The sequence below is a fragment of the Cucumis melo genome, chromosome 4 (genome assembly GCF_025177605.1).
Source record: "Cucumis melo cultivar AY chromosome 4, USDA_Cmelo_AY_1.0, whole genome shotgun sequence".
In the NCBI taxonomy this organism is placed as follows: domain Eukaryota; kingdom Viridiplantae; phylum Streptophyta; class Magnoliopsida; order Cucurbitales; family Cucurbitaceae; genus Cucumis; species Cucumis melo.
In genome coordinates, this window is record NC_066860.1 from 350,334 (window position 1) to 376,625 (window position 26,292).

The 26,292-nt window shown below is 29.7% G+C and overlaps 2 protein-coding genes and 1 long non-coding RNA gene across 3 annotated transcripts; all 3 read right to left on the reverse strand.

Moving 5' to 3' along the window:
* Positions 1-619: 619 nt before the first annotated feature.
* On the reverse strand, positions 620-1,124 carry LOC103503455 (uncharacterized). Its single transcript, XR_540832.3, has 2 exons — positions 1,054-1,124; positions 620-897 (listed from the first exon to the last, which is right to left on the reverse strand). It is a non-coding gene; the product is annotated as an uncharacterized LOC103503455 (long non-coding RNA).
* Positions 1,125-4,995: 3,871 nt separating this feature from the next.
* On the reverse strand, positions 4,996-8,358 carry LOC103503456 (RGG repeats nuclear RNA binding protein A-like). Its single transcript, XM_008467644.3, has 7 exons — positions 7,876-8,358; positions 6,801-7,107; positions 6,632-6,697; positions 6,415-6,550; positions 6,166-6,318; positions 6,031-6,087; positions 4,996-5,378 (listed from the first exon to the last, which is right to left on the reverse strand). The coding sequence occupies exons 1-7, from the start codon at positions 8,048-8,050 to the stop codon at positions 5,196-5,198; spliced, it is 1,077 nt and encodes a 358-aa protein (XP_008465866.2). The 5' UTR covers positions 8,051-8,358; the 3' UTR covers positions 4,996-5,195.
* Positions 8,359-17,425: 9,067 nt separating this feature from the next.
* Positions 17,426-19,339, reverse strand: LOC103503457 (phospholipase A1-Ibeta2, chloroplastic). The gene has a single exon (XM_008467646.3). The coding sequence runs from the start codon at positions 19,276-19,278 to the stop codon at positions 17,767-17,769; it is 1,512 nt and encodes a 503-aa protein (XP_008465868.3). The 5' UTR covers positions 19,279-19,339; the 3' UTR covers positions 17,426-17,766.
* Between the last annotated feature and the right edge of the window lie 6,953 nt (positions 19,340-26,292).

Sequence of the window (26,292 nt, forward strand, 5' to 3'; positions counted from 1 at the left end):
TAAATGTAGATATTCATAACCTACATAGGTTACAATTTTCATATAACTCTCACATTCAATTTCATATTGTAACATCCATTCCATTAAATTCCATAATATAATTTATACCATTAAATGTCTTTATAAGACACACCACAATTGAGTTCAATTGTTTCTCTTCTTCCTCTCTTCTTTATTATTCATTTTGTCTGTTTCATTTATCCTTTATTTCATAAGATAAGGAAGTATGTTATAATAAATAAATAAATGTTACATATATATCTCTCAAAAGAACAACTTTTCACTTTCCACATTGCCCTTTTTTTTAATGCAAATCCCTATTTTATCCTATATCTCTCACCCTTTTCCCATTATCACAATATTATTACAATCACCTTTGACTAATTCTTTTTTATTTTTTTCTTAACCTAGTTGTTACACTATTTCTTTCATAGATATAGACAAAGTACATAATGAAGTTTTATTTATAAAACCTAACTCAATAAAATCACTTCCATTTTCATTTTTTACTTTTTGCAATTGAATTGATATGTAATTCCATTTGAGTTTAGAGAGGTTCAGATTTTATTACCTCCATCCTTATACTAATTAAATAAAAATTAAAAAAGAAAAAGAAAAAGTTCAAATTAATTATTTATATATGGGGAATAGAAGAAATAGTTTATTACTTTTATTTATTATTTGAAACATGTAGGTTTACATTATTTTAGCCCTCTTGAGGTATAATAACCACTCTTCCTTCCACATTAGTAAAGAGTCGAACTCGACCAGGTTTAAGATCACGTGTCGTTGGAGTTCCTGCCAATAGTATGATTGGTTGAAAGTTAGGATTCTCTTTCTTGATGATATTTGCCACAATGTCTGCGTCCATGAAGTTTAGTTCTGGCCATGATTTTACTGTTTTGAAACATATAGGCAAAATATATACATATATTTGTTAATTAACAAGGATTAAAAAGTACATATATATATATATATATATATATATATGATTTAGAAGTTGGAAAAGAGAGATGAACTCAACAAAAATAATACACCAAAAGATATACTTACGATGGGAGGACATAATCTTGGAATTGTTATCTTTCTATTTGTTATACTTTACTAAGTTTAGGGTGGGATGTGTTTTGAAGTTTGATTAGATACCTATATTTATACCCAATTTCCTCATCTTCCTCTCTATAAAATAAACATATAAATTGATCTATTATGATTCCATCCAATAAATAAATATATAAAACAAAAATTAAGAATTTAGAAGGAATTAATAACTACATATATATACACGACTTCTTTACAAAATAAATAAATATATATAAAGAAGGATATATTAAATAAAAATCATAATAGAATATGGTTAAATATATCAAAGATTATCAAAAATAAAATGTCGATAATATTGGTCTACCGCTAATAGATCATTAGAGTTTATATTTACAATTTTTTAATAATATTGTTATGTACTTAATTATTAGTGATAGTTGCAAATAAAGCAATTGATATTCACTAATAATTATGTGTATAAAACTATTTTAGAAAGATTACAAATTTAGCAAAATTTGTCCAAGTCTATCATTATTTAGATTATGTTAAAGATAATTTAAATGTGAATAGAAAATTTGTAAGAAACCCGTTTATAAGGAACTTCATTAATTTATTAAAAACATGGATCACATTTTGAATTTATTATGTCCATTTTAAAATTATATAAAGATCATTTACTTGTAGATTGAATATATTATAGGTTAGATTGATTCTGTAGAAATTAGTTTATGGCTTTCTTAATAATTTATTAGAAACGTAAGATTATAGTCAAATAATTTACATGTGGATGATAGATTTTTAAGAATTATTTTATAGAAACTATTAGTTTATGATCACTTAATTAGGGTTTGTTTAATTAGAAGTGATTTTGAAGATTACTTTTTAATGGATTGTAAATGTCACCTTGTGAAATTATTTGGTCTATATTTAGATTATATTAAGATAATTTTAGAAGTGCATTAGATGACACATTTTTAAGAATTTATTTTATAAAATTTTTTGTTTATATTATAACATACTTAAAAGTTTATTAGATAAGAACGTGGTCTCATTTTGAATTTATTCGATCCTATTAAAAATAGGATAAAATCTATCTTATCTTTTTCTTTTTTTTCTTTTTTGTCGATCACTACTGGTAGTCCTCTTTTAGGTGTATGGTTTCAAAATATATATAGTTTCAATTTCTTTTACAAGGACAACTTCCAATAATCATTAATCGTCGATCATAAGATCTATAGTTTGAATTTTCCTAATTTTAATTACTAAAAACAATTTTTAAAAACTAAAAACTAGGTATAAAAATTTTAAATCTTAAATTCAATGTTTTAAAATAGTATTTAACAATTTAATTAAGAAGAAACTCAAATGTGTAAACGAATGGTATAACACATACAAATAGTCCATCCAAAATATGAAATATAAATAACATTTGTATTTTTTTTACACATACATTTACTCATAAGTGAAACAATGCAACCATCCAATGTGTAGCTATCTCTATTTGAAGAATTGTTATCCATTGATATCATTTGGGTTTGTATTAAGGTCAATAAACGCATGTTCAAATAATCATGTCCTATATCTTGAAAAGTTGTATCTCGTCGGTATCAATTGTATCTATTGGACTCAATGATACACACCTATACTTGAAGAGTCACGTAATTCCTTTCCGATCACCATTTCTTTCATGCTTGTAAGAATAACAAAAAGAAGACTAACAACTATGAAAATACATATTTTGTGTGCTTAACCTTTTTTGTTCAGGTCATATCCATGGGTTCAAATTGAGAAAAAGTGATGTTTGCCCGAAGAAAAATTGAATAAAGGATGCCCAGACAATTTACATAGTGGTTATACGATATCTTTGATCTTTTCTAGGCATTTATCCATTTGTTCTTGAAGGATTATGGACTCAAATATTTAGGTTCATGTCATTGAATAAATCCCTCTCACGTTTGAGTAAAACTTGAGTAACATAGGTGTAGCTGCTTAATTGGACACACTTTTACTAAATTATAAGAAATCAATTCTAACATATAAAACAATAAAGAGAAAAAAAATATAATGTGGTATAATAACGAACAACAAACATTAATATATTTAAAAATCATAAATATGTTTAATTAAACTTATCTCCCGGAAACAAGTCACTTCGACAATGCATGAAGAATCTTCTAGTTCTTCAATAGGTGTCAATTAATTGTCGTCACTAGTAACCAAAAATAACTCATAATTAATGAAAAATAAAAATAAATTTGAATCATTGTACTCTAGACTTGTTGTTGAATATATTTCAACAACACAAATATGTATGTAATAATAGACGATTTCTCTATGTATAAGAGTTAATAGATATGAATATACCATATATTATTATATCATCTACCTTCCAAATTTATGATAGTTCCATTTGATTTACAAAAGAATAAAGTATATCAATAGTAGATTTTGCTCATTTGGAAAAAAGAAATTTTTCTTTTCCAAAATCTTTAATCAAGACCATCAAGTTTTCGGAACTTCAATTTAGAGTTAATACTGTCTTGCCTACTTTTAGGTAATATGCATACATATCTTATATACAAACATCTTATCTATATATTCTCAAATTTTACTTCCATACATCGTTCTTCTTTTCATTATGTAGCATTTACAATTTTCAAATGAACCACTAAAAAAATATTGGTTCTAATACATTAATTACCTCTTCCTCTTTTAACATAAATTCAACATCAATTACTAATTATCGCAACATTCACTTCAAAGAATGTCATAAAATTATTTAGTCAAAATTCATCTTTCTTTAAAGAAACGCATGCTCATATATATATGATTCAACCTCAAAAGAACTCTCTTGAAACTTTCTTTCTCAAAACTAATACAAAAACATAAAATATTTGGTATACGATTGTTAGTTTAAAAGCATTTATAAATTTGAAATACTTGCAACTATTGGTGTAGGACTACAAAAAAACCAATAAACGTTAATTAGTTTATACGACTTCAATTGTATTAGATTAAAGTTGGCAAATTTGATTATATGTTTCAAAAGCTCACAATTTTAAGATACAACAATAAAATAGATTCCAATTCAAGCCCTAATTCCCAAGTAAGGATGCTCCTTTTAAGTTGTTAACTTGAATACCTCAACCCCAACCTAGGCCATAACAATCATTAAACAGAGGTCTCTTAGAACATTTAATTTCTCAATCGTTGATCTCTAAATTAAGAGTTAATTAATAGATTAATAAATCTAAATAAACAGTGAACCTGACTATAACAAAATTAACTAAAAGACAATCTGGAATATTTGATCTCATATTTGAAAGAGAAAATAATATTATAAAAAAAAAATTAGCAAATTATACAACAGTTTAGAACACAAAAATTAAAGGAGAAAAAACAAGAGACTAAATACATAATGAAACACAAAATATAAATAGAAAAGAAAAATGGAAAAACTTAGAAAACATGAAATCCAAAACAGGATCAGTCCATTAATAAAAAAAAAAAAAAAAAAAAGAATAATATTTCAGAATGGAGGTGCGCCAATTAAAAACATTCATAACTGAATTAATTTAAAAGCTAAAATTGAATAGAACAACTTTCTACTTAATTGAGATTAGTTGGAGAGAAACTTTACCCAAAACTCCCATCTTATTTCCCTGAGGTTTTTTCACTGCTCTACATCTTATCTTGCTTAAGAAGATAAATCACAAAAACTTGAGAAGTTTCATGGTCAAAAGGTCAAAAACAGGTCCTACTAATATCTGATTCTTTTCAAGAGAACCTTCCTTTCCTTAAAAAAAAAACAAATCAAACATCAAGAAAGTAAAAAAGTACAGAGGATCCATCACATCATCAAGATCATGCATAAAATAAACAATGGAGAGAATAGAAAGACCTATTAATGCCAAAATTTGAGAACTAAAATAGTAATAATGCTAAACATCCTTAAAAAAATCAAAATTGATGCATAACTTACGACCATTCAAGACCATAACATCCAAGATTTACACTACATAGCAGAGCATTAGAGAGGGAGTCTCAGAATCCTGTTGGTAATTGTAACTCAAAAATCCTGATCTGATTATCTCAAGAAAACTTTAAAATGTAGTGACAAAATAGGGGCCATTTTTTAAGTGGTAAAATTCTCACTTGGCACTCAACGAAGGAAACTGCCCGGGATCCTCAATGGAGGGAGCTGCCACATTCATTCTGTTGCTTCCGTTATTGAACCCACCTCTAGAGCCTCGCCCACGGCCTCTACCACGACCGCCAGGGTTGTAGTACCTCTCACCTTCCGCAGGTTTCAGGAACTCAGTAATAGTCACAGACTACAACCAAAAACAGTTACTTCAATAAGAACTCAGTAATATAAGTGTAGAAAGAACAAGAGTTGCAGATATTTCACTCACTATAGTAGCCCCGGCTGAGTTTAACCACAGTAATAGAACAAACACCTTATACACGGTAGAGTACATGCTTATAATAAATAAGAAACCGAATTTCACAATATTAGACTTTAGAACTGAATGATACAGTTGTACATAATCTTTTTTTTTTATGAAATCAAGTACTGTCAATGAGATAAAAATGAAATAAATAGACGGACATAAGAAAACTCAACCCACTAAGTAAAATACTGTCTATAGAATAGTCTAATAAGCAAACAACAAGAAAACCAACAAGAACGGAATGATACACTTGTACATAATCTATAGAACCATAACTGCTCAAGTAAGGTCGTTCACACATTATATAATCTAATAAGCAAACAACAAGAAACCAACACTACAAAGGTGGCTCAGATCTACTGTACATTGCATGATACGAAAATAGGCAAAGAAAATTTTAACCAAATTTTGAAAAATTCAATTAATAAGGTTAACAATAATTTCAAAAAACAAAATAGCATTATATGTTTAACTTCTAAAATGTAGTTCCATACAGATCAGCCAGAAATGAATCCCAAAGAACAGTACATACTTTCTTAGCTCTCTCCTCCTTGTCAGCAACATCCTTGCGCTTATCCTTATCAGTACCCTGACCAAAAATTTTGTAGCGTTAACAACCAAAGACCTAAAAATGCAATTGTAATACTACCAGAAGATAAGTTCTCACCAATTTAGCAAATATTTCATCATTGGTCTTCTTGCTGGAAAGCTGCTGCATGTTCTCTAATTCCTCATCCACCTCGGCCTTCCTCACCTCAGTCTTTGCCAGCAGTTTCCTACTCTCTTCACGGAGCTTCTCATACTCTTTGAGGGTCATCTCCTGTAAAAAAATATGGTGAAGCGATTATACAGCCAATTGACATGGCAGACTTAACTATATATCATTATTTTAAGAAAAAAAAATAAGGGCTATTACCTTATCCTCAGGCTCCTTCTCTTCTGGTTCCTGCACAGCCTCCTCGGCTTTGTTGTTATCATCAACTCCATCCTCTCCCAATTGTTGCTCTGGAGCAACATTCTTCTCATTTTCAGCAACAGGCTCTTCCACATCCCTTATATCCACAAGTGCAAGTAAATGTCAAAGATACATCATAAAATCAGTTAATGCGTCACAATTGGACAAGTAAACTTACGGGGCATTTTCATCACCAGGTGCACCCCAGTTCCTACGACCAGCCCCATCGCGCTTAAACTCGTTTCTGAAACCAAAACAAACAGCATAGGGTAAGATAACTATGATATTAACTTTTGAGATAAATGATCAAATTGGAAACTAGATATCCCAGTAAAAAATGTACTAACCCACGCCCAGTTCCACTCCGGCGTTCATATACTCTTCGGGGTCGTTCCCCTTCTTCAGCTTCACCATTGCTAAAGCCTCCTCGACGAGGACCACGGAAAGATCCGCGGGGAGCACCATAACCACGCCTTTCAGCTGCCTTTTCACCATCTTCAGGTGTCTGGTAACGATCAGAGAATCCATTCCTGCCACTATTTTCATTGTTGGCTGAGTCTCTGTTGAATCCTCCACCACCACCACCGCGTCCTCGCCCAAAGCCACGTCCGCCACCACGACCACCACGGCTATTTTCATTCTTTGACTCCCTTACTGGTCGTATAAATATGATAACAATATCCAAAGTTAGATCATATTAAAGAAAATCATAGCATATTAACAAGAAAAAACAAAAGGAGTTCAACAAGATAACATTCATAAATTACCGAACACGGAAGCTTATTAAAACTCATAAAATCAGCATCACAATTCTACTTTCAACATCATACTAATAGAAAGAATCTGCAATATTGACTTCTTATGCGAATACCTCTTCCGATGTACCTACTTTTCCTAAGGAGTTATATAGCATGGGAAATTGAAGCATCAAGGACCTTCTTTTAAATGATATCCACGACAAAGTAATTTTCTTCGTTATAGCATTTACAAAAAGACCATCAGTAATTTCAGGATGAGTAATAAGAATTAATAATGTTCGTTCCAAATCATTGCCAAAGCAAATAAGCCATAAATTGTAAAAATAAATCATTATCAAGACACTAATATTCACGTCAAAATGAGAGGACAGGTGTTTTTAACAGCAGAAGGAAGAACAAAGCTCAACTTAACCAATCAATCTCAAGGAAGAAAAGAACCGTACTTTATCTCAGACAATCAGTTGAACTAAAAAAGAACAAATAATAAACAACAGAAATACAAAAGGACTTCAGAATACATAGCATTAATACAAAGTAGAACTCATTACCAGAAGTCCCAAAAAGGGTAGATACAACATAGATGGCAAAACAACAGGCTAAGGGATTGAAAATTAATCGTAGAAGAGAAATCACAAAACAAGAAGAAGCAGGGAAGAAAACCCACCAGCCTGAGCAGGAGGGAGGGGCTTGGAAGGAAGCTTAGCCGGTTTGGCAGGCTGAGCCGGAGCAGGGGCTTTCTTAGAGGGGAGCGCAGGAGCGGAGCGCTGAGCGGAAGCAAGCTGATTAGGGTCCTCGTTGTCGTCGTCGACCAAGAGATCAAAGGGGTTCATGGTTGCCATATCCGTTCAACCTAGAACTTGCAAATGACACCCAGACGACGAACTGCAAAGTGAAAAACGGAACCCCAGAAACGAAAACTTCTCAGAGATGAGTGAGATCCATGAAGAAGCAAGAAGGATTGAAGATAAAAGAAAAGGTATAAAAAATCAAAGGGAAAGGATTGAGCTAAGGAGGAAGAAAAGAGTGTGAGCGTCAGAGAAATAGAAGGATTGGATGAAAGAAGAAAACCCTAGCCAGTGCGGCAGAGAGATGAGGTTGGAATAAACCCAAACTTAAAAACCCTAATGGGTTGTGATCCTCTGCACCTTATTTCAATTGAGATCACTCGGGGTTGCTTATTTGATTTACACGTGGTGCCCTCCAAATGGGTCCATATTATTTATAATCATATCAAGAAAAGAATCTACTTACTCTCTATGTAATTCCTCAATCTTACTGTCTTTTAAGTAACTTTTTTTTAATTATAGTAAAAAATGTTTAGTCAGTTTGGTAAATATGGTATACAAATCAATGTTTTATTTTATCTTTTTTTTATTTACTTATTTTTCAATTCTTATATTTGTAAATGTTCTTTTTTTTATTTAATTATTTTTAGATAATATCAAAAACAACTTATTCGCACTTCCATCGTAAATTTAAAATAGAATAACAAATATCAGAGCCAAGTTTCGATCCTGGGACCTGTGGGTTATGGGCCCACCACGCTCCCGCTGCGCCACTCTGATTTGTTCTTGTAAGGCATTTTGTATGTGTAGATTAGCCGCCAATCGTTTTAGCTATCGAATATGCCAAGCCTGATTAGATTGGATTGAATCAAAGCTCAATTTTTATAGTTTTGACATTTAAGTTTCATTTTTGTTTTGTTTGTAACCAAATAAAGATGTTTGGTCCATTTCTTTTATCTAAGCTTACCTTTCATTTCGTTTTTAGTTGAGTTTCAATTATTATAAATGTAATCAAGTCAATGGTGGAATCAAATATTTTATCTAAGAGAGGTTGTATTGATGAAGCAAAAATTTTATTTAAGATGACACAAATTCATATAAATTTAATTTTAGATGCATTAATCTATAGTATATATAAAAGTATGGATGATGAGAAACTTTCTCTCCCATTTATGCCCCTTTCATTATAAGACTTTTTCACTATTACTTTAATTGACAATTCAGTCATTTATGTAATTTTACCCATTAACTTCAAATTAATTCAATTCAAAATTCATATTAAAAGTCACAACTTCTAAATATTAAATCTCATTAAAAAAAAACATTAAACTCACATATTCATAAATATTTTTAATATAATATTTTGCTCAAACTTTTGATATTCTTCAAATTCATATTTATATTCATGACTTTTTATTTACTTTAAACTTTAAGTTTATAATTAATATACTTTTATTTGATCACTCTATATTATTTTAAATATGGATATTTCTAGGTTAGGCTAAACCAAGCAACATTTATAGTTTTCTTTTTCATTGTTTATTCAAAATATAAATTTTTTTTCTCTTATCATTTTAGCATGGTTATTTCATGTAGAGGATTTTCTTCTTAGCAGTCAATTGCTCAAACTTGAACTTTTTACCTAGTATAATATAAATGATAGATTATTAGCAAATACCAAACCGAGCATTACATACTTTTATATTCCAAATTTTTGTTTTTGGTCGTATTGTTTATGTTCTTGTTTTTCGACTTTTGCAATCCAAAATTACTCATAACATTAGCCTTCACTCCCAAGACGAAGCTCTATTGTTTAATTTATTTGTTTGTGTGAGTTGGACTTTGAGGACTCGACTTGGGTATATGATTTCTCTTTCATTGTACTTTGACATGTGTTTGATTTCATGTAACCAAACTTTGCATCTTTATGACTTAAACAAGATTCATCTTAAACTTTAGGGTTTTGTTGCTGGAAGTAACTAGTTAGACACTTTTAGGGTCCACTATTTTTTATATTATTTCTCCACTTTTATGAAAAGGAGTTGTGATACTTGTATGTCATACTCAACGTCAATAATGAATATAAGCAAAGCCAAACTTAGCTCATTTGTGACTTAAGGTGTGTCCCCAAACCATGAGCAATGTCATAAATATTTAGCTAAACCCTTTTAAGATCTAACTAGGTTTTGGGCACAAGCCACACGTAATTAAGTGGGGCAACTTAAGCAACCTTATCAATGTGGTCTTCTACTTGCAAGGTACCATTGTCGATCAAATTTTGTTACAAACTATTGCAACGTATCTGTTGATTGTTGCTTGATTGTTAGGAAATATGTAGTCGTTTACATTGATTTTTATATATATCCCAAAATTTGAGTCACAAACGATTTAGATAATTCCTTGAACAAACAAATCAACCCTGTCTTCAACTTTCATACCAACCTTGGCTAATCTTGTCGATGTACATGAGAAAGTTGTCCATCTAATTGTGTTAGGAACCAAGGGTAATTTATTCAAGATCAATAGGAGCTAAGATGTTCTATCAAGTAATTATTTTCATCATAAGTTTTTGTTGTTGAAGGCATAAACTTAAAGGTATCTTTCTTTCATGATTTCATGGAAGGTGAGTCCATCAAATCAACTAGAGCATCGAGATATATGTCTTCCTTTGCCCAATCCTTTTATATATATTATGTTCCATGTTGAATATTTTCTATTTTATTTTGGACCTTCAAAAGCAGCTTTGCTTCCCAAGGTGCACTCTCAACCTCAACCTTTATCCATTCTTTAATTACAACTTCTTCTCGATCCAACATTATCTAAAAAATATTTTATGACTTTTTTTTCTTTTCTTTTTCTTTTTCTTTTTTTTTTGTTTAGATGAAAGATTTCAACTCATATTTGGAGGAAATTGCAATTCAAAGGAAAGCAACAAAAAGTAAGGATATATATAGAGATTTGAGGGGAAGCAGAATTAGGGGGTCAATATTGGTCAAGAAAAAAGGCCCAATATATATGAGAAAGCCATCAATCAAGACGCAGGACGGCCCAAATTCTTCGTTTGACATTTTTTATCTTCCAATTTGGAGTCTGAAATCTAAATGGCCATTTTTTGAAGCCATCGCCTCATTTTTCATTATTTCAACTTTTTCTGTTTTCAATATTCTTGACTTTGTTTCTCAAACAAACCCACATTTTTGTAACCAATATATGTTCTTGTTTTATACTACATTTTAATACAGTTTCCAACATAAAATGGATAAACCAATTGACAACCTTTTTCAAATTACTTTTTTTTTTCTCATTAATCTATTTGCTATATTTTGATTGAGTGACCAATTAAAAATCTTTTTTAAAAAAAAAAAAAAATTGAGCATATTAAAATCTTTCATGAATCTATTTCTATATCCTTTCTTTCCAAATCTCTGAAATATTCGGATCAAACCCTAACAATTTCGGTTATGTAAATAATGTATTTAACTTTTTCTTCACTTCATTTTTATTGTAAATAAATTAGATTCTCAATCATTAGGGTATTCAGTTAAAAAAAAAAAAAAAAACTTCATAAAACTTGACTAAAATAAGTATATATATAATTTTTTAGTTTTTGTTTGAGGTTGAAATTGCACTAAATACTACGACTTTGTTTAATTTTTGTTAAAGAATTTATAATTTGTTGGTGATTATAATAGTATGGTTTTGTTTTGTTTTTTTCTTTACAATTCTTTTTTAATTATGGATTTCTTTATTCCACTTTCTTTCTTAGTTATTTTTTAAAAGAGAACACAATACAAAGTTTTTGAAAACTAACAAACTGTTCGTTTAGTAAAAAGTTAAAAAATTTATACAATGCATCATTTCCTTAATCTCGTTTGGGCCCTAAGGCTACCACCTACATTCAGTAGGCGAGCCCGTCAAGGTTGAAAAAGATAGTGTTGCAGGTAGTTAGTATGCTCTATAGTGAATAGCGGATGCAAGCGATTATGCCGTCTTCACAGCTCGTTCGCTTAGCAACTAATAATCGATCATACTAATCACAGTCAATCCAGGGACTTAGTGGGGTTCCCTTCCTCGAGCTACTTTGTCTTCCTCTCGCTTGCTAGAGCTACTAACTTCTTATCCTAGTGAGTTTTTTATTCTACAAATTGAACCTCTTCTTTTTATTATGGTTTCACCTATCTTTGAGAAAATTATTTATCAAATTTCAAAACAACACAAACAAGTTTTTAAAGACTACAATTCGTTTGGTAACTATTTAGATCTCATTTAAATATAAACAAAATTTTATTTTCTACTGATACTAGACTGCAACAACAAATAGGCAGACTATTAAAAACTTTACTTTTTAGGATCTAAAATTGACCGCAAAAAAAAAAGTAGGAGTTAGAATTTCAACATCCACAAAAGTCTTTAGTTGGAGACTTTATCCAATCTTAGTGTTGAAATCAAAAAAGTACTTAGGTTACCGTTCCTAACAAAGAATATAATCTCCTAAACTCTTGAAAAATGATGACTATTTCTTTGGATATCCATACCAATAATTCTTTTTTATTGTGGTTGGTGTACACAAATTAAAGTATTAAGATCTCAATCTTAATCAAAATTTAATTATTATTATATTATGTCTTAATTAATCTTTTATATATATATATATATATATATATATAGTATTTGCATTAAAGAAGAGAGAGAAATTAAAATATGTCCGCTCCCATTATATATAATTTTGACAAACCACAGATTAATGTGATATAGTTACAACTGAAGTCATGTCCAACCTTTTAATCTCATCCACTTTCAATTCAAAACCTTAACTACCAAGTTTTCAAATCTAAAACATCTTCATACTTTAGCTTCCTAATCGTTTGGGTTTTTTAAGTTTTTTTTAAAAAACTTCATTTTTTTTTTAATTTCTTATTTAAGTTAAATAGTTGAATATCTTGACCAAATTCCCAAAAGGCACAATAACTTTTAAAAAATATTAATTTCCTAGTTTTAAAATTTTAACTTGGTTTTATTGATAAAATATAGATAACAAAATAATAAATTTAGGTTCCATTTAGTAGTTATTTTGTTTGTTTTTTTTTTTTTTTTGAAATTTAGTATCGCTTTCTCTTGATTTGCACCCATGCATGGTTTATAGTTTTCTTAGGTAAAATATAGTTTAGTTAATTCTTACCGGACCATAAAAATAAAAACAAATTTTTAGAAACTATATATTTTTTAGTCTTCAAAATTTGCCTAAGCTTTTGAAAACAACAGTAAAGTGTCATAAAAAAAGCAAGAAATTTAGAGATGAATGAGTATTTGATAGGTTTACTTTTCAAAATTTAAAAGTAAAAAGATCAAGTAGTTATTAAAAGGGGTTGTTGTTTTTAAAAACTTGTTCTTGTTTTTTTAATTATTATAAGACATTAAAAAGAAATAAACTTAATTTTTAAAAACAAAGTAGTCATCAACTCCAATCTCTAAATTTTTATACTTAAAAATAAAAGTAAAACCAAATAATTAGCTAAGAAAAAAAAAGTCCAATTCTAGGAAGACGGTCTCTATTTTCCCCCTAACATTACCCCAAGTACATTTTTAATATTATTATAATATATAAGTATGTATATGAAAACGGTTATTTGATGCAATGTGATTTTGAATTAGGCTTTTTCCAAACAAGAGAGAAAGGAGAGTTTTTAAGAATAGAAAGTAGAATTTAAATTACTTTTAATCTAAGTGTTATGAATATTTGTTTTAAAAAAGATATTTTAAATAATATTATTGTGAAATAGTTGAGTTCAACTCATGACATTTTGATTATTAATATTAAGCTAAAAAGATGATATTAACTTTTTATATGTTAGGATATCAAATCTATTGACGGAGAATATGGGGAAGAATATTTTGAGGGTTGAAAAGGAGAATAATTATGGATTTGAGTGGAAACTCAAATCATAGAAAAGGCTTGCAAGTTGTTAATTCATAGTGTGCTTGCATTATATATTTTCTTCTTCTTCTTCTTCTTCTTCACCGACTTCAAATGGCGGTTGAAATTCAAAAGAAAAAGGAAATTAAAGTCGGTAACTCAATTTGGAAAAATGTCTCGTGGAGGGCCCCTGTGATCTGCCGGTGCCGACAACGGCGACGTCGTCTTTCGTCGGCCAGTGCTCCGCCGTAAAAGTCTTCAAACTCTAAACTACACTGTTTTTAATTTAGTTTAATTGTAATGGAGGTGTAATGGCGTGTGAGTGTGTGTGTGTGTGTGTGTCTAATCTATATAATTAAACAAACCCATCCCATCTCCCAATTTTGTATTTTTCTTTTTCCTTTTCTCAAATACCTTTAGATTATGTTTGCTTGCCTTTTATATATTAATTAATTAATTACAACTTCTAAATTTCAAATATTATGGACGGAAGAATATGAGTCGAGACACATTAATTATTTTACACACTATCTATCAAATCTACTTGTCTCATCCATTCATCTATTACAACATTTTGGAGTTTATTCTGAGTTTACATTCATTTTAAACTATCAAATCTATTTACTTATTTATTTTTCTTTCTATCTATATCAATTCCCCTCAACTAATAAACTATTGATTAAATTAAATTACTTGTATTGAGATGAAACCGTGTAGATTAAGTTATTGTCTTGGACAGAAAACTTTAGTTTATAATGCTTTTATAAGGTTTTGTTAATAATTATAATGCTCAAGTCTCCTTTTTTTCTTCAATCAACATTGATTAAAAATGGTAAGCATATATTGTAAAAACATTAATGGAGGTCTATTTATTGGGTACTTGATAAGACTAATAACTATTACCAACTTTTTTTTGCTCATAAAACCTATTTAATTAATTAAGAACTTGAACAATAATAGGCTCTTTTTGACATTGTTTTGTAGCTTCTAGATGTAAATTCAAAAACTATAACTTAATTCATGTTTTAAATGTAAATTTAGATTTTATATAAATGTAGTATATATAATAGATTAGAGATAATATTTGAGAATAGTAGTTGAATAGTAGAAATAGTGGGGATAGAAAGAAAGCAATTAATGGTATTGAATTAGAATTAGTAGAAGTAAACAAATTGAGAATTAAAACGGTCGGGGTCAACTAAATAAGGTTGTTACGAAAAATGAGATGCTTTCATTTGATACTTCTTAACACGATTACAGTAGCACATCAATCTACAATAATAATAATGCTAAAAACATATGATTCTTACAACCTAATAAGTGTAAGTATTATAGCCACCAATTCAAATATGACGACCCTTTCTTTACTTTCATTTTAAATATGTCTTTAATATATAATCTTATTCCTAATTTTCTACATTATTACGAAATATGGAAAAAAAAAAAATATATATATATATATATATATGCATTATAAAAATAACAAATATTAAAACATTACCGCAATAATAATTATAATAAATCAATTGCAACATTATTTTTATGATTTTTCTACTTTAAAAGATTGTGAACTTTATATATAGTATATATATATATATATAAAGTAAAGTGTCACACCTTCACCCAACTAGTTCATTTACTAGAGTCGAGTGGAGGCCTACTTTCTTTTACTCTAGATGGTTTAATCAAACTAAAGACTAACTCAAGATAAAAAAAAAAAAAGGTATGAGCTATGCGTTGAACTCAAATCTTTTATGAACTTCAAACTTTATGCATTGTTACACACTTCCCACACTTAAACTAGCTAAGAATATTTAAAACATACACTTATAAAGAAAAAAAGTCAACTACATGGGAAACGCAACAACTTTATAATAGATGCTTGAAACTTTCAGCTATCTAGGGAAAGGAAAAACATTTTGAAAGCATCGACGGAGTGAAGTGACATTTAGCAAACAACTTTATTTATAAAACATTTTGAAATACTAAACATTGCATCATTTTCAAACTTATAAGTCATTTAGAGGCTTCCACAAAGACAGATAAAGGGATCTCGATTGTTGAAGATGACACTTCATTACAGCTATCTAAAGACAAAGTGAGATGATAAACAATTTTCTTCTTGAATCCACCTTTAGATATATTCATAAGTTTAGATAATCTCGTCCTTTAATTTGAAGATCTAACCATAGGTTGAGTCTTTAAGTTAATATTAGCATTCAGAGGAGAGAAACTCAGAGCAGCTCTTCATTCCCACCACGATTATTTGTGTGTCAACTACACATTGTTCAAGATCATATATAATAATCTTAAATTTTTAATGTTAATGGATAAATTAATATTATATAATTAATAATAACTAATTAACTAGGAGTCTTGGAGTACGGATCCTCTATACATTGAAGAACACGCATTTAGCTATGGAACTAATGGAGTAAAGAGGGTTTGATGAGGAAAATTCAAACAAAGGAGAAAAAATGAGAAAAACAAATAGAATCGGACCCATAACATTAATATTACAAGGTCTACAAAAAATTTATAAATACAAATTTGTAGTGTGAACAAAAAGTATCATACGTACCCTTATAGTATGAGAAATTTTTACAAAAAAAAAAAAAAAAAGAAGTGAAGGAAGAAGAGAAGAAGATTGGGGAGGAGAGAGAAAAGGATAGTTTATTTAATTTAAGGAAAAACATCAATTTGTATGGTTTTGTCACATCAACAACTTAATATGAATCAATATATTTATGTCATATGGAAGCCTATGAAAATCTAAATAATCTTACGTAACTAAAAGTTAACGATAAAACAACAAACAAAAACGTTAACAATTATAGAAATAAAAAAAAGAAATAATTTGAAACTTCAAAATGATTAAAATGCTAAATAATTTTAAAACTCTATAGAACTCCAAGTACAGTCCAATAATATTAAAGGTTTCAAGTTTACAAGTTTCATTTTTTGCTATTATTATCTTTATTTTGGTGTCAATGTATATAAAATAATCCATGTTGCTTATTAGATACATACTATTTGTTTGTTAGTTTATCTCAAAGGATGTATTTATAGTGGATGTTGTACTATCACTATTAATTTTTAAATAACTTTGTATTAAAATTTGACTTTAGAGAGAGTGTCCTAAATTTGATATATTTGCAAATTGTTTATGTGGATGGCCACTTGTATGAAAATAGGATATCCACAATGGAGATTTAATTCATAACAAACATGACATAGACAAAACAATGCTGCAAGTGTGTATGATAGTTACATAAAGCACCAACAACTCAAGTCATTTATATCAAACCTAGGTAGTGCTATATTATATATAACAACGATATTGCAAAAGTTTATTGATAATTTCTAATAGTAGTTAAATGCTAATTATACTAATTAGTTGTTTGATAAAGATAAGAGTAAGGAGGATTTAATAATAGTTATACAAGGTTAGAAAAACAATATATATATATATATATATATATATATATATATATAAGAAATAAACACACTTTGAATGCACTTAATTAATTATTATATTAGATTAGTAGTACTCCTTTTTAATATATGATGTATATAACACTCCAATCTGAACATAATTCATCAGGTGAAGCGAGAAAAAGAAAAGGATTGTGATGAGGGAAAGAGAAATTTCTTATCTCCACCCTCACAAAAATAAAGAAATCAAAACAATACCTACTAATTTTAAAAAAGGAAAGAATATTTTCTTCCCCGTTCAAATTGTGTGTATGTTCATAAAACCTAATCCCTACAATCCAACCATCTTCTACCAAAATCCCCAAATTTACAGAGAGGAGCGGAGGAAGATGTGAATCTAAAAATTGATCTTCTAGTCGAATCAGGAGGGACTCGGCAAACACCCCACCGTTTGCAACTCTGGATTAAACCCTAAATCCTTCACCTTCCTCATATACAATTTCTTCATATTCCCCCTTTGATCTTGCACCAATCGCACTAAACTCCGTTTTGCATTCGGCCGAAACGGACATTTTGATGACATGAATCCATCCACCAGATGCAAATACGCTTCTAAATCGTGACAACATGCTATGTCAGCGTTAGGTTTCAAGAATGGTGACATCTTCGTCTCCACTCGAAGCTCGGTTCCCACGTGCGAGTACGTCATTGGATTTGGTGGTACCTGTGTTATCACGTCTTGTGAGTTCACGATCCGCAGTACCTTCACGTTTCGAGATTTTATTCGATCTGCAAACATTTTGTTCCCCACACGAGGTCCGCCAAATGAGAACACCGCTACAGGCGGAACCTCTGCTGAACAAACACTGATCTCGTCTGCTACGAGAATAGCTAATGCTGCACCCAGGCTATGACCAGTGACTGTGATGCTTAGAGTTTCTCCTTTGTACATCTCCGTCAATCGTCGAATCTCCTCTACCACTGATTCCGATAAGCTCCTCACGTGTGCTCCTGCAGTTTTATACAGACTTAGAAATCCGCACTCCACTTTCGGATCACCGCAGTCTTTGGTGTCAACGTCAGCAGGGATGTCGATGAGTTGGGCCCTAACGTTTTCGGCCCATTCGAGACAGGTGGCAGTGCCACGAAGGGCTATGACTATATCACGTCGTCCCATTCGAGCAATTTCACGACGATCGTCGCAAACGGCCACGTATCCAACCCAGCTCGACCGTTGGGTCATCCAGCCGAGATCGGGAGCAACCTCATCGATCCAACCGGGTAGGCCGACCGATGATGTGGCGTAGAGACTCTTTGTGACTTTGTAAGATCTATCGGGAAGCGTCACGTGGCGAGGGAGTGGGGGCTCGTTGGGTGATGTGGTGGGGTTTGAATGGAAGGCATGGTATGCGGCTTGTACGAACTCGCCATAACGGACAACTTCACGGCGGAGGTTTTCGTCGAGCGGGTCAAGTAAACCGGACCAGTCGTTGCAGCCGTGGTACTCGCGCCACCGCTGACCGAGGGCGTTTCTCGGCGAGTACTCCACTGTCTTTGACAGTAGGCGCTGCAACCGGTTCAAATTTCTAGGGGACATTTCCTCTGGGGCCTTGACCTCCGGCCAGAGTCTGGAGAGGTTGAGGCCTTCCAAAAGCCCCTTCCCTTTGATGGGCATGTGGAGGGATCCCTTGTTGGGGTCCTTATGAACCGGCTGGGGGTCAACCTTGAGAGGGGGATCGGTTTTGTTGAGCAACTTGTCGAGGTTAGCGAGATGGCGGCGAGTGACGTGAACCGCGACGGCGGCGGATCTAAAGGAAGAAATCTTGGGGGCGGAGGGGTTCAAAGGAGAGATTTGGTACTTGAAAGAGGAGCGGCGGAGGTGAAAGTGAGAGAGATTTTGAGGGGGGATTGTGGAATTAATTACAGCTTGCATGGTTGTTAGAGGTAGAAAGAGGAGGAGGATGGAAAATGAAGGTGAACGGAAAATGGAGGAGGAGATGCAAATATAGAGAATATATAGATGGAAGAAATGGGAAATGGGGTTCATTTTATGAAAATATTACAACAAGTGCCACTTGAAAGAATAAAAGAAAAGAAAAGAAAAGAAAAGAAAAGAAAAGAAATTAAAGATGTGTTATTATTAAAATATATGTGAAGAAAAAGGAGGGGACTGTTTCATTGAGATTAAAGAAAAATAATGGAAACGGTTCCTAAAAGTCTGCTATTATTAAAGCGTGTATTTGTATTAGTACTGTAAACCCCCGGCCTTTACTCTAACCAAAAATAAAATTAAATCAACTCTTTTCATCTTCCTTTCTTTTACGTCAAATATTTGTTAACCTCTCTTTTTCATTTCTATCTTTCACTTCAAATTATCATACATACACATATATATATATATATATATTTAAATTATTTCTTTTTTCATTTAATTAAAGGAGATGATAATTTAATTAAATAAATAGAGAGAGTGTTGAAAGTTAGTTGAGTAAAAAAGTTTAGTTGGGTTAAATTTGAATAATGTGAACAAAGAAAATAAAAGGTTGAATAGTATGAATTTTGTACCATTCAAGAGTAAGATTAGGTTGAGGAATAATGTGGTGTCGATGGGCAATTGGCATATCCTAATATGTGTATATGTCAGCTTCAGTGACATCGGCCAGACTCCAAATTATATACATTCTAAATAACATTTTTCAAATATATATGTTTGTGTTTCCTAACACAATATTGTTTAAATTTCAATTTCAATCAAATTTTCTATATATTTTTTTAAATCTTTTTAATTCTAAGTCACAAATCTATACGTAGAGAGAGTATATATATACATCTAAACCATTCACCAAACATATATTCACTATTCTAAAAACAAAAAACATGTGAGTTTTCTACCTAATAAGTCGTAAACTTTTATAGAAATAACAGTTTAGAGTCCGTTCGAATTATCTATGAAAAAAAATTCTTTAAAAATATTTTTTCTTTTAAACACTTTCTTTAACATTAATTTAGAATTTTAAAATACTTACGTGTTTTGTTAGATTTTTTTTTTATAAAAATGCTTATATACATAGATTTCTTTCAAAACCAATTTTTTCAAAATTTGGTTATATGTATTTTCTTTAAAATAGATTATTTTTCAATCTCACTTTTTAAAAATGCATTTTGAAAAGTTATCAAACACCTCAAATTTTTTGAAAATGTTATTTTTCTTTCAAATTTAAACAATTTAAAAGGTAATCCGTAAATATATAACAATTTTGTTCTTAGACCTTAAAATTATTAACGATCTAGTCTCTATCGTAGAAATGAGTGTTAAAATTTAAAGAGATTTGTTACATAAATAATTGGTAAACTAGTCAAAGACTAGATATAAAATATAATATTAAGTCTAGATCATAATATAAAAAATTTGACATTCGATTATGATGAAATTTTTTCATTATAAATTAAATTATCACGTACAAATTTAGAAGTAAAAGACTAAATTGTTACATATCAATTAACGTTTAAAGAGATTAAATTTGTAGTAATTAAAAGTATATAGAGACTAAATCATTGCAAAATTGAATATCTATGAACCAAATCGTTATAAACAAAAAAAAGTTGGAATAAATTATTAGTTATTTTTATTTTTAAGTCTAAGAATAAAAAAAAAAAAAAAGAAGGTTGATATTTTTTTTCAAGTTTTGAGTGATTCAAATGTATTGTCAATGTCCATAGTAGGAAAAAATTGAAGTCAAATGATAACGTTGGAGAGAAGTCCACTACATTTGCTTGTCAAACACTAATTGTATGAACAATATCCATTATCTATACATTTACTTAACGCCAAAGACGATCTCTCTTACAAAATGTCAACTTTTATATTTTAGGGTTAGTTTTGGATGGTTCAAATTGTTAAATGTGGAAGATGTTTTGATTCAGTACTAATTAAGTTTGGAAATTCTTGGTTCTTATATAGCTTCAAATTCTGAAACTTTAATTAATTTATTTTATGAATAGTTCTTTTTTTTTTAATTCTAAGGAAGGTTCGAGATTTATAATCTATTGTAAAATTACGATATAATATAAAACAAGTATCGTAATCATATGGTAGATATATAATTATCTTTTAAATTTGGCTTATGTTTAAGCAAATTGCATATATTTTTTTGTATATCGATTATGCAACTTATTCGTCAAACTTAAATTACATCACAACAATTAAATTTCTTTCATTTCCATATCTTCCTCGTGTAAAAGAAAAGTAACAACATTCAATAAAAAAAAGAAGTTACTATCTTATATATATTGAATGTCACCAACAAAAACCTTCAAAAAAAACATGGAAAAAATGTCAACTAAGAAAGAGATTATTGGGCACTAAAACAAGAAATTCACACTAGACAAGACAACACTTTGGGGGGGGGGGGGGGGGGGGGGAAATAATGAATGCCACTTCCAAATATAAACTTTGTGAAAGGCATGTTATGTATGGAAAACCAAATTGGTGGAGGAATATATTAAAAGTGCTTCATTGTGTGGAGAGGCTTAAAATTTTTATTATTAACCTTTGGCCACTAAATAACAACCCAATATCCCCAAATTGCTAAGGTATCAATTATGATAGAGACTTAATTAAGAAATGTCATTAAAAAAAAAAAAAACCCTAATGGGCAAAAAGTTGAAAAATCTTTTTTGTTTGATCTTTCAACAAAATCCATTTTAGGTTTAGTCGTGAAAAATAATCAAAGTCTTGTGTGAAATGATTTTCTTTCTATATTACAAAATAAATGGAGATAAACCCCAAAAAAGCAAAAAAAAAAAAAAAAAGAAAGAAAAAACAATTCATAATGTCTATCCATTAATTTCTTAATACTTCAACATATTTTTTTAGTGCAATATATATGCACTATTTATATATACAACAAGAGAAAGGGGAGTTGAAGTTGAGAATTGGCTTCACCACTACTTCAACAATTTAAATTTATAACTACAACATAATTATTTTCTAAAATGAAACTCACAACTTCACTTCTCTTCTTTCTTTATGTTTTAAATATAATACTTTTTCTTATGCAATAAAAATCTATATTTTTCTTTTCTTTTCTTTATGTTTGTGTATCTTTTTTCATTTTGTATGAGAATACATTTGTTAAACTCTATAAACGAGATTCTATGAAAACAAAATTGTATTTCGTGTTTCATGTTTTTATAATTATTTTTAATGTATTTCATATTATATTAATAAATTATAAAGCTAGTTATGTATTTACTGTGATTTGAATCTTGTACCAAGAAATATTTACTAAATATTAAATTACTATGAACTATTATTAGTTAATTTATTTATATACATATATTTTGTGTAAATTTTTGTATAATTATCCTAATTATACATTTAAAAATTTTAAATTCAAAATAGGAAACACAAATCATAAAATAATCTTTGAAAGTAGAATGTAGATTGCATATATTTGGTGATATGATTGAATTCTAGAAAACATTAAACAAAATGTGTGAATGAGCAACTAAATATTACTATTTGTTATAAGATTAAAGAATGAGTTTATACATTGGGAGTTGAAAATTCTTGTTATAAGACAAAAAGGAGAAGAAAAAAAAAGAAAGCCATTGAGAGTGGAGATTGTGGATGTGGCTTTTGATCTCATGGGGAAAAATATATTAATTAAACTACAAACAAACAATACCAATCCTAATAAAACACAACAAATTAAATGAATCTCATCCTAATACTTTAACTCATTTGTTTATAGCTATACTATATATAAAGTCTTCTCCAACACTGCTTGTATTTAGCTTTACCAATTTCTTTTCTTACGTACCAAACTTGACTATAGTATTAAATTCCATTGATATTAAGTATGAATCATATACCTATCTAAAATATAAAAATTAAACAACAAAATGTTGTTAAGGTAAATATGGTATAAATAATGAAGGGTTTAACTTTAACTTATTTAAAAGGAGGAGTGAAATAGAATACAAGGTTGATTTATTATTATAAAAATAGTAGACAAAGTTTTGATCCAGATTTGTATAAAATTTAAATGTGGATATTTTAATTAAAACTTGATTAGCGGGAGAAGTAGTAAGATGCATGATGAATAAATGCATAGACTTTAATATCATTAGGACGACGTCCGATAATTTCTGAATGTTCCCACTTGTAATTATTAATTTCATTTAATTAAGCAGAATTATAAGAAGATTGTGATAATTAATTAATGCAAGAGAAGTGGTCAAAAAAAAAAAAAAAAAAAGAATTAATTAAAGAGGTTTTAATAACAAAAACACAAACAAATCCCGATCAATAAGCAGAATGAAAAATGTAATTAGGAAATAAGAAGAAGAATAGATGGGGGAGTGGCGGAGGCGAAAGGGGTAACATCACACGGTTTGGAGACACGTAAGATTTGAAAAGTAGAGGAACAGCGCATTCAAGGAAACACCTTACAGCCTTTGCACCATTAACTTACCTTTCACAATAACAATTAATATATATATATATATCATAAGTATGACATTTAATTTCCCTATATACAAATCCATTCTTTTGTGTTTCTTTGATAGTTCCACTCCAACCAACCATCCCTAATATAGTAATGACCCTCCGAGTGTGACTAATCTACTGCTACTTCACATCCCCCTCCCCCCCATATACTATACTATTAGATGTTCAAACAAAATATGTAAAACTCATTCATCAAATGTCACAATCATTATAAATAATATAATAGATTGTATTTTTCCCCCCGACAAAAAAAAAAAAAAAGGAAAAAGGTTTGTGGTTTAAATAAATTGTTTGGTATGTTATGGATTTGGATTGAGAAAAGATGTCAAAGCATGAAAAGAAGGTCAATGAAATGGAAGTTGCAAAGAAATAGGGTCTTCCACATTACACACAATTTTAAAATTAAACCCTTTTCTCTTTTCTTATATTAATATATATATATATATATATATATATATATTTAGTTGACAATTTGAAACGTCAAAGTAAAATTAATTTGATTTTCTTTTCTTTTCTAAACCCAATTTTGTTACAATTACCCATTTCTTTTTCTTGACTTCAAAATCCTCGTTTTCTTTGAATTGAATTTTTTCTATCTTGGATGGCTTTACATATTTATAAATATCTTAACTCTCTTACATTTCTTTTTTAAAAAATAAAATTCGTACTTTTTTCTTGGTACTTTATAGTTGTCTGATTCTTTTTTCCTTACTAACAATATTATTATAAATGTAGAAAAAGATATTTTAGGTTTTTGGTACTTTCTTATGAATCTGAAAAGGGAATGAATGTGTAGACGGAATTCAAACCTTTAGATACAAAGAGAATTATTAGAATCTTAACTAATTAATTAAGATCTAGTTTGAGGTTTGAATCATTTTTAAAATAATTAATTGTTGATTTAGAAAACTATATTATATATATCAAATGAAGTAATATAGTACAACACACTATATATATTATGGAAAAATGCATATATATCTTCATCTCTAAGGAAAAGTAAGAACAATAAAACTTCAAACCCTTTATTTATTTTTTTTCTTTCAACAAATCAAAAGGTGTTTAAAAAGGGAAAATTAATCGTAAAGACTTGAAGAATTGTGAAGTGGGTGAAAGATAGATGAGAATAAAGAAACATCAAACAAAGACAAAGTCCTTAACTTTGACATTTATTTTATGTAAAAAACCTTAATGATTTGGAAAATGGAGGCAAAAAAGGGAACAAGGAAATACCAAGTAAACCTTAAAATTCTTCAAAGTAGAATGGAACGAAGGACCAAAGAAGATGAAGATCAAAAAGAGGGAGATCTTTAAGAAAGAATAAATTAAGAATATTTGGACTTTAATTTGGCAATAATAATGTTTACACATACGATGATGAACACTAGATTTTTCCATTTAACAACAACATAACCTTTTAAATTTAAAATCCAAAGTTGAGTTGGTTAAAAGAAAACAAATAAGTTCACAAAAATGAAAAAATAACAGCCAAAATTAAAAGAAAACACAACTAAGTTTGAAAAAAAGAAAAAAGTTGAGGTGGGCAAATTCAAAATCAAAGAAGAAATCACAAATCAGAATAATTCCACCCACGAGTTTTAAATACACCAAAATCTCTCCTAAAACCCAATTAAAAAAAGAGAATACTAAAATACATGGATTTTCAGGTATCATCAAATCAAATACAAATCAAAGATTCAGATATTTGCTTTTAAGTTAACATCCTTACATGTGTGTTTCATATAAACAAAGCATTTTAGTTTACTCTAAAATTGAGGCAAACCATAAAGATATGATCACATCTTAATATTTCACTCCATCCTCAGGAACAATTATACTGATAAGTTTGACTTTAGTGACCGTTTTTTATGGTTTAAATGGGAGTTTAGTGTAAAAATAAATTCATTATGTGGTTCACACGTATTGTTGATCAATTTGTACCACGATATGACTAGAATTAGAGCTAGTTAATGCAGTTTTACGAGAAAAGTGATCCAAATTTATACAGAGATTTTAACATTTCTTTCTCTCATAAACAATTGAACTTGACCATACAAATTGTGTTAGAACAGTTGAAATATTATGAGTGCAATATTTTGTATCATCCAAGTAAGGTTAACATTGTAGTTGGTGCTCTTATAGTAAAAAAAATCAGCCCACGTCAACACTTTCATCACCTTTCCAAATCATATATGTTAGATGTAGGGGTGTGTAGGGTTCGGTTTGGTCTAGTTTAAGCAAAACTAAAGATCGAACCAAACATCTCAATTTGTATTAACTATGAATTGCTGCAATTAAGTCTTGATCTTAGTTTCGAAACCATCCTGTCTCTGGTTCAACTTAGTCGGAACCCATGCATTTCTTTCAACCCAACTAATTTCTATTGAAAAACCTTTGACTCCATCCAGCCCAAATGGAACATGAATTACGAAA